Source organism: Rissa tridactyla, chromosome 1, assembly GCF_028500815.1.
Source record: "Rissa tridactyla isolate bRisTri1 chromosome 1, bRisTri1.patW.cur.20221130, whole genome shotgun sequence".
NCBI lineage: Eukaryota > Metazoa > Chordata > Aves > Charadriiformes > Laridae > Rissa > Rissa tridactyla.
This window is the reverse complement of record NC_071466.1, coordinates 21,758,710-21,777,068: the sequence shown is the minus strand read 5'-3', so window position 1 is coordinate 21,777,068 and position 18,359 is coordinate 21,758,710. Positions and strand designations below refer to the sequence as shown.

The following is an 18,359-nucleotide window of genomic DNA, read 5'->3' as shown; positions in this document are numbered from 1 at the left end:
GGAGGAAACACTAGAAATCAACAAAGGTCATCTCATCCCATTCTTCCACTTAACAGGCGTTTTTAAGCTGACTTGTCTCTTAAAATCCTATAGTACCTACAAGCAAAGTCGTACCGCTAGAGTGTCTGCTCTAACTCTCCATTCTAGCAGCTGCTGAAAAATTGTATTCTCTTGCAGAGCTGAAGATACTCACTTTCTTCCCTTGTCCCCTCTGCCCCCCTGCCCTTCTCTGCAGTTACTGTGCCTGTGCTTTTTTTACTCAAGGTGTAAATCAGCTTGCTCACTCAACAACTAGAAGTTCTTAAGTAATTTGGAGCTAAATCCCTTTCAAGATGGTTGATGAACAACTTTGGAATGTGTTTCTTTCCTTATTTTAATTAAAAAGATGAGCATGTAACAGCTCTATAAGGTATCTGTAACAGTATATAGCACATGTCTGGTTAATACCAGACTACATACTGAAACTGTGAAAGGATTCTTCCAGTGCTACTATAAACAGGCAAGCTCTCCTTGCAGCATGCCTGAGAAACACTACTGAGACATTTTGTACACTTGCTTTCATGTGATCTTCTTGAGGGCAGAGACATGCATAAGGGTATGTGTGTATGTGCATAAACATGGGACCAAACTGAAACACAGGAGCTTCCCTCTGAACCCCAAGAAACACTTTTTTACTGTGAGGGTGACTGAGCACCAGAACTGGTTGCCCAGAGAGGTTATGGAGTCTTCAGCATCTATGTTTTTTCCTTACTTATCTAGACAAAATTCTCCCTGGGGAGACTGAAAGGGGCTGAGCTTTAAGCATAAATGATATATCACACTCGTACAATAAAGACATCCAAGAAACCTTACACACTATAGCAGTAAAGGAAAAGAAGCTCCTCTTTATTCCAACACTGTCAAATGAACACTGCAATTCCTGGAGATAAGGAGGTGCAAGGACACCTGAACCACATCCATCTCCTTATGACTGAGAACAGCAAACACAGCAGCAATGCAAACATTCCAGAACAAAGATAGTAACACTCCCCCACCCCCAACTGTTCACTCTGCGTTTCAGATTCTGATACTGGAGAAGTCTGTCACCAAATATGCTCAAGACATAAACAAGAGTTCCATCACAGTAATAAAACTATCACCTTCCAAGTCTTCTAGGAAGATACTAGAACTAAAATAGCTTTTTCTCTATTTCTTTACTACCAACACATTAATTCCATCCACTCTTATGAAAAGGATATCACAGAACAATACTTCAGTCTCTAAGGTCAAAAGAGATTGAGATGTGTGTATACAGTTTCACTATTTCAAGATTCAAGTGTTGGGAACATTATCTGTAAAAATAGATTAGAAGAGCGCTTATTAAATGGGAGGGAAAAGAACTACTTAACAGAGTTGGCAAAGAAATTTGAAAATCCACGTCTCCAGTATTCTCTGTAGACAACACATATGGTAAAGCTTCTCATTTAAAGTATTCTGTGTTTGACTAGATGTATGGACGTCCAGATGTTATCGTGGATCTGAGAACCACTGTCACTGGACACTGAGATCAAAAGCTGAAAGTGAAGAAAAACAATTAATTTTGATTGTTTGGGCAGAATACACTGCCACACATCTGCAAGTTACCTTCCTCAGTTACTAGCAGCAAAAGCTCTTTCTGTTATACTGCTTTAGGGCTCTCTGTTTCAGTACCTGCTAGTTCTTAAAGCTATATATACTGTGGGCTTCAGTAATGTGTATGTAAAAAAATTCTATTTTTCAAATAGCATTTTATTTTATTAAAAGAGTGGAAGTATGGACAGAAGGGTTTTTTTTTTTTTAAATAAAGTCTAGTTGTCAGCATTACTGACAGTTAAGATTTTGCTTAGAACTTTTGAAACCACACCTTTGCAATGGTATGAATTTGTAGTTCATATTCACTGTACTTACATGTTACTCATCCAAATCCGCAAGTCCCATTTCTATTAGTTTCATATGAACTAAATTTTCATCATCTTCATACAAAGAAATGGTGACCTCTGGTGAAAAAGCCTGAAAACCAGAAGTTGGACAGAGTTTTGACAGTAACAGATTTAAATCTCAAGCTAACCAATAGTAAAAGTTATTTTACTGCTATACTCACTGCCTAAATGGAACTATGAATATACAAAGAATATGTTTGTTTTCAAGTAAAAGAAACTGGTAACAGAATACTCAGGAACTTTATCTGCAGGATTAAGAGCACCACAAGATTTGCTCTCTTCATCAGCATTCCTTCACGGTAAATGATTCACAATTTTAAGTTATGAGGGTTCACAGTAAAACAAATACTCAGAAATTATACTCTTGAGTGCTAGTAAGAACTTTAGGCTGCACAAGAACTCGGAGAAAAGAAGGAAGCGTTTCTCACAAGTATGGAAGCAGAGAGCTGTTTTCCTTCAACGCACTCCATCATAGCCCATAATGCTTCCACACTCCACTCTGGGGAATACGGAATTCTTTCCACGTTTTGGTCATATGAAGCAGGTTTAAATCCAGTCAAAAAAGCTCGTACTGCCTGAACAGGGTACTTCAGCAGATGATAAGGTATCTGACGCAACCTAAAACAAAAATGAAAAACACTTGCCTGCAACAACCTGCAAAACTATCAGTATGGACATAAGGATAGCTTAATGGTTCATGCAGTAGTTTTACGGTGTGGAAGCTGGTATCAGAGTCCCTGGTGTCAGACCAAACAATTGCTCAAGTAGGACTAGGCCCTTCTAAAGGACTTCAACGCAGTAACTATCAAGAAACAGGCCAGTATCATACAGACCCCTCCAGGCACACTGGCTCCCCATTACAGTGCCTGGGGAGGAGTCTCAAGTGCCTAATACAGATTTGAGCTTTGGAATGCAAGCGCAAGTCATCACAATGCAGGCTCCGAATCTGGTGCATCTAGAAAATGACACAGACCTTTGCGTTCCAAAGTGCTTCATGCCTGGATGTGCTCTAGACACACTACTGGAAACAGGTACCTTGGTTTTATATTATCATCTCCCCATTCTTCTATCTTTCTATCCCAGAACCAAGGGAATGGGGAAGCAGAGTGGGAAGTGCAACTCTGAAGTAAAACACACACTCTCTCCCGTGACCCTAACAATCTGTGAAGCAGGAAATCTTTTAAAATTCCTGTTTTTCCTTATCTGCAGCAAGGACCTGTAGAACCCTCAATGAGCCCAAGAGGAAGCCAATGTGATTAAGCAGTGTATATATATATATATATAAAGTGAAAGTGCTTCACATGGGGGGACCCTAAAAGCCTGGGGTGTTTGAGACAGCTGACATCCGTGTGCCAGCACAGGGGCAGTTTCTAGAGCACCTCAGCACCAGGCAGAACAGGGCTTTGAACCTCCAAATTCCACACAAGCAGCCTGGGGCGTGTCCCACTCAGATACTCCCTTATCTTATTCCCCAGCTGTCTTCTACGCAGACTGCAGTACACAGGATCAGAGGATTTGTTTGTACACCTGAAGGGTTCAGTCCTTACTTTGTGTAAGCTTCTTGGGTGCAAAAGCAGATTACAAGCTTGAGCCTACTTCACAGGTTAAGTAACCTGAAGATGATGGAGAAATCTGACAGTGTAACAACGGGCTCCTCAGAACAACCTGAGAAAGAGAAGCACAACCCTATACCCTGCAGACTGAAATTATTTAACCAGCCAACTTTCTCTCCAACTGAAATCTAATGCTAAATTATTAATACCTCTGTAGTTATATAAAAATAAATAATAAATGTACATACACTTATTTATAAGTACATACTTTATAATGTAAGTGTATACATACACACATAAGACATTTTACATGCATTTTTTTCTTACGTATTTACCTGTCTGTTGGGACAACTGAAAAACTACCATAGTCAACAAATTGAACCAGGATCTTAACAGGGTTAAATTCTTCAACGGAGAGGAGCTTTCCTCTATACCATAAACCATCCTGGTATTCTACAAGGCAAGGCATTTCTGTAAAAAGAGAAAACCAAACCACTGAACACCTCAAAATATACTCCCAGTGCAGTACAAACTAACTGAACTTGAAAATCCCTTTTACTTTGTGACCAAGATTAAGTTTTTTCTTCCTTCTCCAATTCATGCTGCTATTGTGTTCGATGCATCCTCCAATTCTCTCTGAACTCCCATTCACAACCATCAGCATGCAATTTAAGTCACGTGGCTCTACCTCACATGGCAACAATAAGAATTAACAGAAAATTGCTTGGTAAAGATAGCGATCCAAACTGTTTAACATTTAAACTTTTCAATTTCAACTCAATTGCACATTTCAGTTAAGTAAACAGATCGATCCGTAAGAGAATAGACAATACTCTGGAGGACACAAGGCAGATGCTGCCTAAAATCTCAACCAGAATTTTACTAGTTGGTAGAACCAAATACTAGCAATAACTAGTGTCTTCACAAAGTATTAGACCCACATACTTCATGTTATTTTATGCCCAACAGCTGTGGACAAGAGAACTGAAGCATATCTTTTGCCTAAATGGAGAAATCCAGAATAAAGTGAAGTGATGCTCTTCAGGGTTCACATAATTTCTAACTCTCGGTAACATGATTTTTCTGTATGTAACTTCTGTCTTGAATATTTAATAGCAAGATTTTCACAGTTACAGCGTCAATGACAGTCACCTCAAGGGAAAAGTTTTGTTTTTGACACATGCAATCTAAGATCAGTTCACCAACTTTAGCAGGCATCAGAGTTCTTTCCATCATTTTCCAGTGGAGCAGAAGGACACAGAAGTCTCAATTTCATCAAAAGTAAAAACATGATTATAGAATAGAAGAATCATTTAAATTGGAAAAGACCTTTAAGATCACAGAATCCAACTGTTAACCTAACACTGCCAATTCCACCACTAAACCGTGTCCCTAAGCACCACGTCGACCCGTCTTTTGAACACCTCCTTCAGGGATGACGACTCAATCACCTCCCTGAGCAGCCTGTTCCAATGCTTGATAACCCTTTCGGTGAAGAAGTTATCCTAATATCCAATCTAAACCTCCCCTGGTGCAACTTGAAGCTGTTTCCTCTTGTCCTATCGCTTGTTACTTGTGAGAAGAGACCAAGCCCCACCTCACTACAACCTCCTTTCAGGTAGTTGTAGAACGCGATAGTCTCCCCTCGACCTCCTTTTTTTTTTACACTCCTGATTATAGCGTAGTGTTACTCCTTACTCTCCAGAAGTATTATTGAAAGATTCACAGAAATATAGTTATTCCTATTCTTCAGAAATAACTTGGGGCATTTTACATCCACATGAAACAACAGGGAAAATAAACACACTAACACACCTGTTTGGAAGTGTGTTAGAAGAGGAAGAGACTCCACGCTTTTATTGCACCATTTCAGGGCTTCATCAAGGCACACCACCTCCGAGTCACAGCTGGCATCTCCTTCTGTGGCAGACTGCATCCTAGGGTTCTTAGAAGGATCAAGGCAAATATATACCTACTCAAAGAAAAGACTCTCATATTACAATCTTTGCAGACTTCTTAGAACCTTCAAATTCCACCAGTGATCAAGGGTTATCAGATTACTTGTTCCTGTCTTCAAAGGGTTCAGCACATACTTGCTCCCCTTTCTTATTTCCTCAATTTATGAATAATTTCACATGTACACAAAATTTTTCCCAAAAGCACAAGAGAGTAATGACTTATTACAATCCACATTTCAGCATTAAAAAGAATATAAGGAATGCACATACTAAAGAATACACCCATATAAGATTTCACAGCTGTGTCTTATTAGGATTCCTCCCTTTTACTACTTGTTAAATAATCTCACTTCATAATATCAAACTAGAGATTAATTTTGAAGTTAATGAAATAATAACTTTTGAAATGCTGTTTTGTTTGCTATGCAGACATTCCTGTCACCTAATTTATGACTGGGTCATCAGTATAGTGCTATAGGTCAAAGAAATGAAAGCTTAAACAACATGCACAGCCGAATTAACATCTACGTAACAGCTTCTGATTTTCGTTTTTTTTTGTTTTTTTTTTTTTTTTTGAACCAAGCCACTTCAGAACATTACGATATTTTCATAGAATCACAGAATCTTCATGGTTGGAAAGGACCCTTAAGATCATCGAGTCCAACCAAACAACCTACAATCTCTGCCACTAGAGCATGCCCTGAAGTGCCACATCTAGACGTTTCTTAAATACCTCTAGGGATGGTGACTCCACCACCTCCCTGGGCAGGCTGTTCCAGTGCCTGACCACTCCTTCAGTAAAGTAATTCTTCCTAATATCTAATCTAACCCTCCCTTGCCTTCCTAATTTTCTCTCTGTATAACCTAACGAGATATCTGTATTCTTTCTGAGTTGCCTGTCCCTTCCTCCAAAGGTGGTAAACCCTTCTTTTATTCCTAAATCCCATCAGAAGTTCCTTGTCCATCCAGGCTGGCCATTTTCGCCGCCCTTTAGACTTGCAACACTTGGGGACAGCCTGCTCCTGGGCCTTTAAGATTTCCTTCTTGAAGAGCATCCAGCCTTCCTGGACCCCTTTGCCCTTCAGGACTGTATCCCAAGGGACTCTCTCAACCAGTGTCCTGAACAAGCCAAAGTCAGCCCTCTGGAAGTCCAAGGTGGAGGTTTTGCTAACCCCCCTCCTTACATCACTACGAATTGAAAACTTGACCATTTCATGATTGCATTTTACCGATAATCCAAACAAATCAATGATTGGGCAATTATTTTTTCTAAACTCAGAATTATAATTCAGTAGCCAGAAAGAAAAATCAATGTTCATTTTCTAATTTGTACACAATATAATCAAGCTGCAACGCCATCATGCAACTGCTACTTAAAATCTATAGGAGTCCAGAGTAGGATCTAGTGTTAACAATTATATACCATGTTCAAAAGCAAGAATTCAAATCATTTGCACAAAATGAACAAAAAATATTCATTATGTTTCTCCTGTAAGAGAGGAAGCAGAATACACAATTTAAGAAAAGCCCTTTTCTAAGATACCCAAACACTTCCATCTTGTGTTAGTCAGAACAGTTTACACAAAAATCAATAATCAATCAGTGACCAAAGGCAGTAAAATCTGGCTGTTACAGTCGTAAAGTGTGCAGGTTACTGTAAAACGTTCCAGTAATTTTACTTTTGGAGCATAAAGAAGAGATAAATCATTATTGTTACGTATATTTTCTTATTATACAAGGTAAGTACCAGACTACAATATTGCAATTCTTAAAATTCCTTTTTGTAGGGAAACGGTCAGTATTTATTTCTCTGCCCCCACCCAAGAGGGTATTTCAAGTAAGGTTTCATTCACAGTTGCACTGCACAACCATCTGTATCAATAACACAGTAGTATTTTACAACCTTATTAATACTTTTTTTATATTATCTAAAATTGTTAGCCATGATTTCCTTTTCACCAGCATGATGGGACTGCAACAGTTCCTGTCTGCAATATATACGAGATGTTTACAAAATGTACCTCCTTAGGGGACACCAAATGCGTAACTCTGACAGGAAACGTATCTCCTGGAACAGGTAGTGGTGGCAACGTGTATGAAGTCAAAACAGGAACATCTCCTAAAAGTAGCTCCTAGACCAAGACAGACTTTAGTCAATAATCAGGAGTTCTCTGATAATGTAAACAGTGTGTCTTTGATGAAAAAAAAAAAAATTAATCAACATTTCCTTTCAATACTTATTAGGGGTTTAAAAGCAGCTTTAGCTGAAAGTTAACACAACAGAACTAGTTAATTAACACTTTCAAAATATAAAGCATAAATCTTTGAAATGATCTTAGCATACTGACTTGCTAACTTGATAGCTGTTAATTCAAAAATGCATTAAATATGGAATTCCCTTTAAAGAGAGAAAATATTTAGAAAGAAAAACTAAAATAATAGCAATTAATTAGCACAGATTAAACCTGAATGCCATGCCTAATGTTATTGCTGTTTGTCAGAGCAAATTATTCCTTAAGAGAAAGGCAAAGGATAATTTAACTCCTTAGCCACGAGAATTCTCTCTCCTTCAAAAAGATAACCGATTTTCTCAAGTAGATACATATTGTCTCAGTAGCATAGCATGCTCCATTGTGTCTTCTTCTAAGGCCACATGATTTACAGTTTGAGTTCTACATGCCATTAACTTGTTTGGTTCATGACAAAATAAACCTTCATGCATTAAGTTTTGTGTTTATAAGGATGTATAGCACATAGCTCATCTGGGTCATAGGTCATGACTTCACTATAAAACATAACAAAACGTACAATTTCTCTAAAAGGCATTTTATTTTTACACATCTATTTGATGAACAGTTTTCATCATGTCCAGACCAAAAAAAGAAGTGGAAACAACCAGATACAGATAGCTGCAAAACAAAACAATAAATTCTGACCTTTTCTTCGCCCTGCATCATCTGACATAGGATACAATACAAAACCCCATTATTTATGCAGACTTAACTAGGAAAAACCAGCTTTTCCATTGGAAGTATGTACTCCTAAGATTAAAAAAGACAAAACACCTATCTTTATAAAATGCTAGTAAAGAAAGGATGTCTAACTGCACCATAGAGACATACAATCTAAATGCCAGATTTCCGCAAAACAATCAGGAGCATTGTGACAGGCCACCTGATTACACCTGGCTCTAATGATTTAACTTAAATTCCAGCTCATTCCAACTGAGCACTGCACGTAGCTCAGCTGGGTATCTCAGTCAGCTCTTATGTGTGTCTTGGAAAGAAAAATTGCATTCACATTTTTGTTGTTAATGTTGACAGTCTTTTCTTATTGTCACTAGATTGGTTACTGCTAGACCTACCACACTTAGGCATAGACAATCCAGTTGTAAATACTGATACTAAAACCACATCTTTAGGAGTTACCTATTTCAAACAGTTGTCCCCTACCCTTTATACCTTTGTTCTTTAAAAATCTAAAATGGCTTACATTCCTTATTACATCTATAAAGCCACAGCAGAAATTATGTCATTTATAGTTTTCACATCACGTAACACAAGAGTGCTTTTCAGCATGAAGAATTTAATCCAAACTAAGTAAATGGTAGGCTGCAGTGCAGTGTGTTATGCTGTACTGCCTTCTCTACCACATGCAATGCTTTGTTTATGAACAGCCTACAGGAGCCCACCCAGTAGTGTGGGTCATTAAAGACATCTTATCTTTAGGATGAAGAAGACAGAAGTGACAGCCTGGCAAGCCTCAGATTCTGTATTTCCCTGAAACAGACAGGGTACCTTACACGTTACTCTCATATTGACAAAAGGAAAGCAGGAAAGGTCCTTCTACCTAGCTGTTTACAGAACGCTTTTCCACTAGTCTGCTGCAAACATCAGTGACAGAACAGGACTTCGTGGTGTCAGAGATGGTAGGACTTATGACCAACACAGCTGGCCTTCAACCCACATGGCTGGCCTTCAACATATATCCACAGTTAACTGACATCCCCATCCTTCTTCCAGGCCTGTCCTGATATGTTCCTAACAGGTTGTCTGGGGGGCCAGTATGCAATGCAGTTAAATACAAAAATAGTCTGTATAAGGAATTTTAAACTGATTTTGGTGCAGGTGGTTGGAAATAGTTTGTAGTCAACTGCTGTAGAAAAAGTCATTCTAAAAATAATTGTTAGTTAAGCCTGAGCTCAGAACAAAGAGATTAAAAACTTGTCTGTCAAATGAAGCAACGCCATAGTCCCATACACCTGAACATATGAGCACAAGGCAGCACCTGGCTACTCAGTTCTGACACACAGTGTCAGAGAAACAAGCAAAACCAACCAAACAGAAAACCTCCATCAAAAAATACCACAGTATAATGGTCTTGTATATATAGGTGAGTATGCAAGTGTGTATATGTTTATACACGTGAACACACATATATGTACACATACACTTAGAATGAGATACACTGCTGTAAGCTCACCATGGTTCGTGTTCTGGTGTAGTTTCCTACTGAGAGACTGATTTACAATTAGGTATTCCGTGGTTACTCAGTTCTAATATACACTGAGAGATTTTTATAACTGCATCACAAGGCCACTGGTATACATGCCAAGACTTACATCAGCAGTGACAGCAGCATGGTCTATATTGTAAAATTATTTTCTGAAGCAGAGACTCATGCTGGAATGAAAAATACATTGGCAGGCTTGAACAGAACTAAGCAGAAAAAATGCAACAAAGCCTTAATAATGTAAATAAACCTGATCCTCAGATTTCAAGAAAAAAAACCCAGAGAAATCACTTATCTAATTTTTTTATGTTAAGACAACGAAGTCTGGTGAAAATCTCAATCCTCCTCTAAAGAACACCAGATGAGTATCTCAGACACTTGAAACGAAGAACCTAGTCAAATTCCTTGGAAATCACTAGGTTTATGTTAAAATACTTGATTAAATTTACTTTTTAATATCTCCATCCTTGGATACATTTCTAGGAATAACTAATCCCTTCAAGTGATAAAAATATTATCCTATCCCTATCCTTTTAAGTTTTAGAGGAACAGAAAAACTAATTGGACTTTAAAAAAAACGGAGAAATCTCTTTTCAGTAAGGAGTCCAAGAACAAAGTCTTAGCTAAGATTGTATGGAATAATGAATTGCAACACATCATATCTACACTTGTTATGCTACAGAGCTACGTACTTAGTCTTACTGCTGTTACATCACAAAACTGTACAGAAATGTAAAAAGAAATAACAAATCAAAGGTCACAACAAGCAACTGAGTGATCTTTTTAGCATCGGAATACCACCAGCAAAACACAGACACACAAATCTCACCAGCTTTAATATGTCCTGACAATCTTCAGCCACACAGTACTTCTTGTATGCCATGAAGGAAGAAAGCGACATTCCACCAAAATACAGGCTGATGGACAATTTGCCCCATGGGTTATCTGGTAATTCCTACTTACACAGGAAAAAATAAGTTTCTAACAGTAACAGCGTGACTGAGGTTTTAGAAATAGTGACCAGGAAGTTCAAACCTGTCATTCCTATATGCACCATACTCATTCATCAAAGATATAAAACCAGTAAGGAGGGCTACTAACATCACTTATGACACAAATGTGGATACACCTATCTCACAGAATCACAGAATGGTAGGGGTTGGAAGGGACCTCTGGAGATCATCTAGTCCAACCCCCCTGCCAGAGCAGGTTGCACAGGAATGCGTCCAGGCGGGTTTTGAATGTCTCCAGAGATGGAGACTCCACCACCTCCCTGGGCAGCCTGTTCCAGTGCTCTGACACCCTCAAAGTAAAGAAGTTCCTCTTCATGTTTAGATGGAACTTCCTATGCTCATGTTTCTGCCTGTTACCTCTTGTCCTGTCGCCGGGCACCACTGAAAATGCACCTCTGGAATGGCAGCACCAACTACCCAGTCTAATACCGAAACATTCCATGTTTGCTCACTCAACAATAAACCCTTCTCTTTCACAATTTAATAATTAGAAATTAAACTATCTGAATTTCCAAATTATCAGACAATACAGATATGTTTCCCTATAATTTAGTGTATTAATTTAAGCATGTCCATATTTAATTACACCAAATTTTAAGCACTTAAAATTGGATTTAGAAGAATTTATGTTGTTTGTAGGTTGCTTGTCAGAATGACAACACAATACAAATAGGACCTAAAAATACTAATACCTCTAAAGGACACAATTGAGACCTGAAAACTATAATAAAGGTAAAGTCACAGGAGAAATAACTTTAGCTTTGGATTTTGTTTAAGGAATACATTTAATGCTACACTCCTTCATGTGTTATTCTTCATGCAAGAAAAAAAAAAGCCTCATTCCACATTTATGAATAAATTAAGCTACCTGAACATGTATTTCAACCTCTTCATTTGTAAGCAGTTCTTGAAGGCAATCTACTGCATCCTGCTGCCAAAAATTTCCAATCTACTTGGTGAAAAGCAAGAAACCCCCACATGTTAAGACGTTGACAATACTCTTACTATTCTTAATGTAGTGAGATAAAAATAACACGATTATTGAAAAATGTATTTGAAAACACACATCATTAGTTTGATTTGTCTACAACAGTTTAAATATTGTCTATTTGGTACACCAAAACTTACTGTGTGACAAAGCTGACCAGCAATTTTCAGATCTTGAAGTGGATCAGAAAGAGATGCTGCTAGCCAAGTCTAAACCTTACTATCTACGTAATAGTGTATGCGTGCACAATCACACGAAGCATAACCCAAAGAATTATACTTGAAGATAACAGAAAAAACAGGATGCTTTAAATATTTCTTTTATTCCCCGACATATCTGTTTGCATCCCAACCCATAGGCTTATAAGCCTGTCTGTTTTAATCTATCAGTTGAACTGCTGACAACAATAAAAGGGTTCTTTTAAAGTAAGTTTAAAAGTAACCTAGTCATTTCAGTAATTCACGTTTACTAAATGCACCATTCAAATTTGAGTAAGATATGATATTGTGAAGATACTATTTACATATCGTTTACTTACTAACAAACCCCCTAAAACAATTCACTTGTATTGCTTTAGTGTAACAGATTGCTTCCTACACAGCAAAGTTCAGAATGACAGAAACACTTTTGCAGGACTAGAAGATTTAAAATTCTCTGGCCATTTTGCATTAAGAAATCCAGGCCTTACTTCTTGTTGCTGCTATTGCAAAACTAACTACCACTTCAGAGTATCATCCTGCCAACTACTGCAGTGTCTCACAAAGATTTAATTCCAATGACAGCTGCTTTTGAAGCATGGTCACTTCATAAAGCAATGTGGCATTTCCCAATAAAAGTCTGCCTTGCTGATACGATCCTTACTGGCTATTCTCTGAATCCTCATAGGCAAGAAAAAATACCAGGAACTAGTCTCAACCTTTGCATGACTAAATAGTGTATCGATTTAAGTAACTACCTACTAAAACATCTTCAAATTTACCATTACTCACTGGCATCGTCTTGTAAAGCTGACATGGTATGCAAAATGGAGGAATACCAGTATATGATGTTGTTGGATACAGATGACACTGAGGAATCCTCTCTATGTAGCCACGGTCTATGTACTGTACCTACAAGAAAAGAAAAGCTTTCCTGAAGTAATTTCCATTTTTTAAGTCGAGTTTAATAAGAGAAAGGGTTCATTTACAGCATTCATTTTTCTGGAGGAAAACTAATGGTTTGCTGGTAAGTAAGTGATATGACAAAGTGGAAATGAGGGTAAGGATTAAAAAAATGGTACGGCAGATCGGAAGTCCAGCTTCTAAACTTGTCTTGCAAGAGATCCTACCTTTTGTGTAATAACCTACAGCAGTTTGAAATCGAGAGAAATAAAACATTTGTGAACTAGGATAGCATCAGACTTGCAAATCTATATTCAAAAAGCTTCCTCAGACTCAAGAGTTTGGACAAGATTAACTGCTAATTAGAAAATTTCCAAAGCATTCCACATACACTAACAACAACAACAGAAGAAAAAACCTAAAAGGGATTACTTACAGGCAATTAAGAGTAGCCTTTTACTTAAGAACATTTATCACCACTAGGAAAACTATGGGAAAAACTGTGATAACTAAAATAGGCAGATCGAATTAATCTTTAAAATAAATGTCAAAATCAGGGCAGCTATCACACTTTTAAGCAGAACAAGTATCTGGATAGTCAGGTCAGCAGAACAACAAAGAAGGTGTGATCATGAATTTATTTCAGATAATTATTTTCAGAGATTATTTGCCACCCCCCCCCCTTTTTTTTTAAATACATGCAAACACACACAACATATAATCCAACTTACCTGGAGAGTACTACCACCAATTTCTATAACTTTACCTCGATACCACATGGTATCTGATCCTCTTACAACACAAGCTTCTCCCTTTTTCCAGCAGTATGACTCCAGAAGACCAAGGCATTTGAAATTACTTTGTATTTCAGTCATCAATTTGTTTAGTTCAATTTCTGGGGGGGAGGGAATAAAATTCAAAATAGTGTATAATGTATTAGTGCAAATTCTTTGAATCACTAAAACCCATCAGATTCAGATGAAAATATGTATAAACATAAAACACATGTGCTGCTCCAAAAAATGTTTTCCAACACTGATACAATACGTATATTCAACTTCCAGTATATGCAAACAAGTTACTACTAAAACAAAAAGTAAACTGCATTTCCAATTGTGAAGCCATTAGTAATTCTGGATTCTAATCTCAGAGAAGAAGGGTCTATAAATTTTGCAGCTGGCACCTTGGCAGCAATAATACAAGAGCCTCTCCATGAATAAGAAAACAGATTCCCAGAGACAGTTGTAGGACGCCGTGAAACAACACAAAACAGATGTCCTGAAGACCCTCTTCTGCTGTGGGTACAGTTTACAAGAAGAATACATTCTTGCGCAAGTGAGATTACTGTACTTTGAATTTCAGATTTTTATGATATGATCTAATAGGTAAATGTATTTTAGAGTAAAAAGAAAACAACCCCAGACCAAACCCGTTCTCATATGGAAACATTTCTCTAAGGCGTAACATATTACCATGGTACCATGGTACTGAAGCCTGACACTGCATCTGTCAAATGAAAATGTTTTTTTCAAAAATAGTACAAACAATAAGTATTAAGAGATACAGAATCTATCACAAGACAATAAAGAGCCCAAGGAAACTGGGTACTGATCTCACACTGAAGGAAAAAAAAAAAATCCAGTAATATTTGAGAACCAGGGTAACATCTGAGTATTTTTATGATTGTATCTTCATTATTATCGGTAAAATGTACCATAATCTCAACATTATAAAATATAGCACTCCCAATGCTGCCTAGAGAAGAGAGGCAAGAGACCCGCTCATCCAAGCCCTGGGGGTGTCTGGGTGTCCTGGGAGGTGGGGGGAGAGGAGAGCTGATGCAGAGGGGTTACAAGACAGGGGCCACTTGCTGGCACCTGGGTCCCTTCCACCGGGCAGCTGCAGGAGCCCCGCCACCGTTGTGCTGCAGAGCAGGGTGTGCCTGGGCATGCACCCCCCTCACCTCCAACAGCAACCCTCCCCAACAGGAATCCTCCAGAACTGTGTTCTGATACAGAACATGTATACTAGAACACATATCTGCTATAGTCCAATATACCAAGGCTGTCACATTCAGACATAAACGTATTTTTTTCTTACCAAGTGATTTTGGTATTATATAAATAGTTCCATCATGTCCAACGCAACTTACTACTGCTTGAAAAATTTTTGCTTTGGGTATAGCAGGGGATTTATACATTTCATCCACTCCTGACTGAAGCAGTGCCTTATATGTTCTGCACAATTTCTGTTCACTCTCTGAAACAGCGCTGTTTTCCTCGGCAGCAGTGTCTTTTTTTGCACGTGCAGTTTCTGAATTACAGCCATCCCGTTGTGTGTTCTCTTGCTCTAAATGCATGTTAAGATGTTCTCTGGAGTCTGTGCAAGCCACGTCAGCTTTCTCAGTTCTAGCAGAGTCAATCAAATCATATCAACATATTAACTGATACAGAACTTGAAAAGTGCAAAGGAATAAGAATAAAGTGCAAAAGAATATAGACAAATAGCAAATACTTGTTAAAATACTGTAAGTCTCATCTACCAACTTAGAGAACTGAAATGTCCAGTGGATACAATTAATTAAAGTTATACTCAAATAAGTTCACTGAAGATTGAGTTCAGTTGCTACAGATGCTGTAGAGGACAGTCCAAATTTTTGTTTTATTTATTAGCTTATCACAATGTGAATATGAGAGTCTGAAAGCATATAACAATAAAAGTATCCAAACCTTCTGTTTCTAAAAGCCAAACCCTTTTTAATAAGGTGTTGTGAAATATCAATCAATTGTCCTGTTTCATCTTTGCAAAGAATTTTCACAGGCAATGCACAAGCCACATCACTTTCCTGGAAAAAAATGAGAACGTTGGACAATATATTACAATATGCATTTCCTCTACACCACAGGCGTATTTTTCATTTTATTGGTACTGACTGCAAATCAGACGTTGTTGAACAACTGATGCCCACATCAGAAGACACAAAACTTATTTAATCCATGTAACAGTTCCCATCATTTTACCAACTGTTCTAAACATGACATTAAAAAAAAGTAACAGAGTAAAACCTTGCTTCTCCCCTTAGCTGTTTTATTAGAATGAACTGCCAAATACTTGTTTTCCTCCAGCAGGAGCTTTAAACCCACTCATAAATAACTTTGCTCATCAGTGCTTTTATTTCCAGACGCACTGTAAAACCTCACTGGCAGCTGCCGACAGACACTAAGCAAATCAAACCCTCATAATAATTCAAGGGTTTTTTTAACCAGTGGAAGAAATCAATTACTAACGATGTCTGTACAGCACCAGACTCATTCTTTTGGTTTCTGAGGCTTTAAAACTAATATAGTAGCTACTGAAACTATTCTCATCAAGAAAATGAGCATCTTGCTCATCTGTCCATAGGAGTTGCCAGCATACAGTCATCCCAAAGATGTAAATATTATTCTTCAGTAAATAAATATATCTAGGATTGTGTTCTTTCCATACTGGGTAGCCAAACTGCTCTAATGCTCCAGTGAAAAACAAAATAAAGCAGAAAGAAGAAAAAGCATCTTTTTCCCTACAGCAAATAGTAATCTAAGCAAGTTCCACTCAGGACTTTTTTGAAGAGTCAAAGTATTCAGAAAAAAATTTAAAATAACAGACAGCCTGACTGAAATTTTACAAATACCTCTGATTTTGTTTACAAACCTGTATAATTATTTTTACGTGTGCCCCAGTTAGGTAATCGGATAAAAATTCACAGACTGTTGCTGTCCACTGCATGCTTCCACCTGTTGGTCTAACATAGAACAAATTATAATCTCCTTTAGTACAAGGGAATTTGTCATCTCCTAAAATCAACCACAAACCCTTCCCTTTAGTGAGTTTTGATTTTTTTGAAACTGCCTGTACTATCAGAGAAAAAAGACAATCTTCATTACAGTCAACGGTAAAAAGAAATGGTTACTAATATCTGGATCTATGACAGGAAGAATTCAAAAATAAAACCCGAGAACTTCAAGACGGAGGAGGATCATAAGTTCCAGAAGTATGATACCTCTCTTAACAGCACAAAGGAAAATCCATACTTATCTGCAAATTGAGCTTTTTATATTCATTCAGGGAATGAGTATTATAAACATGATTATTTTTTCTTCACAGTATAGACAGCACCAAACAAATGCACGGGAGAATGCCCCTGTTCTCCCTCTTTTCTACAGCCTAGAAAAGAGAGACCTCCTGTGCATTTTCATTGAGATCTAGTTCATCTCAAATTCTGAGCCAAAGAAACAAAGCATTCAGTGAAATAAAGAAAAACTTCCATCATCTGTCTAGGATTTTATAATTCATCCTATAAATATTCTTTCTTTCTATGGCACAGTTTCTGCTCTACTCGTATGCAGCATAATCCTTAGGAAAAAAAAAATAATTTAAAAAACAAATTACAGCCATCATCCCATTCCTTCTTTATTCAAAAAGCAAACCACATCCAGAACTTAGACAATCAGTTGCTAACACAGGAAAATATTAAGTTATGTCATTATTAGGTTTCTAATACTACTACTCAGTATAAGAGAAAGGCTACCTTATATCTGCCAAGGAACATTCTATTGCTAATGTCTTAATTATCTTCAGATTTTCCTCAAGTTTTCTTAGGCAGCTGACATCCACCATTTTTTCAGCTCCAGAATCATACAGTATTACCTGTTACAGACAAGAAATGAAATGAAACAGAAAAAAATGAAATGAAACAGAAAAAAAAAAAAACAGTTCTAAGTGTTACCTGTAGCAAATGATGGTTCAAAGCACATCTGAATAGGTAAGCAAAACTCAAACAAACATTACCAGTATTCAAGGAATGGCTTTTGCACAGAAGTACTCCATCACACAATACAAATGACTACCACAGCGTACGAAGAGGAAAAAAGACACAAAGGTGCTCGAAGGGGTTAGACAACTTTACAGAGGCTGTTACTTATGAGAATTTCTTTTTCCCTGCTCGTTATGCTGGTACGTTTAAAGTTGTAAACCTAGAAACGCTGAAACAGCTCCCCTCCACCCGTTGCTTTTTATTCTGACGTGGTTAAATAGCTCTTTGATGGCTCTTGGCCTTAGGAAAGCAGATGATGCAAACCAGAAGTATAGAAAGTCACACTTCTGCTTTCTACTAACAAGACCCACAGGCATAATCTGATGATGGTGGAGAGAACCAATGATATTCCATTCCTGGATTATCTGTATGATTAAAAAAACACTCTTACTTTTGAGGCAAGTAGTTATCTATTCACAAAAGGC

The 18,359-nt window shown here is 37.6% G+C and overlaps 1 protein-coding gene across 1 annotated transcript in view; it reads right to left on the bottom strand.

Annotated features, from left to right (window-relative positions):
- Nucleotides 1-864: 864 nt before the first annotated feature.
- The window catches only part of RNF17 (ring finger protein 17), a 54,532-nt gene continuing 37,037 nt past the window's right edge, over nucleotides 865-18,359 (bottom strand). The window contains exons 24-37 of the mRNA XM_054182981.1: nucleotides 17,650-17,768; nucleotides 16,773-16,863; nucleotides 15,812-15,927; nucleotides 15,183-15,490; nucleotides 13,814-13,977; nucleotides 12,972-13,091; nucleotides 11,863-11,943; nucleotides 10,811-10,936; nucleotides 7,491-7,601; nucleotides 5,327-5,483; nucleotides 3,847-3,982; nucleotides 2,387-2,576; nucleotides 1,927-2,028; nucleotides 865-1,553 (exon numbers count right to left, since the gene is read on the bottom strand). Coding sequence (XP_054038956.1) covers nucleotides 1,930-2,028; nucleotides 2,387-2,576; nucleotides 3,847-3,982; nucleotides 5,327-5,483; nucleotides 7,491-7,601; nucleotides 10,811-10,936; nucleotides 11,863-11,943; nucleotides 12,972-13,091; nucleotides 13,814-13,977; nucleotides 15,183-15,490; nucleotides 15,812-15,927; nucleotides 16,773-16,863; nucleotides 17,650-17,768 — 1,818 coding nt within the window. The 3' untranslated portion in view covers nucleotides 865-1,553; nucleotides 1,927-1,929. The remainder of the gene's footprint in view (nucleotides 1,554-1,926; nucleotides 2,029-2,386; nucleotides 2,577-3,846; nucleotides 3,983-5,326; nucleotides 5,484-7,490; nucleotides 7,602-10,810; nucleotides 10,937-11,862; nucleotides 11,944-12,971; nucleotides 13,092-13,813; nucleotides 13,978-15,182; nucleotides 15,491-15,811; nucleotides 15,928-16,772; nucleotides 16,864-17,649; nucleotides 17,769-18,359) is intronic.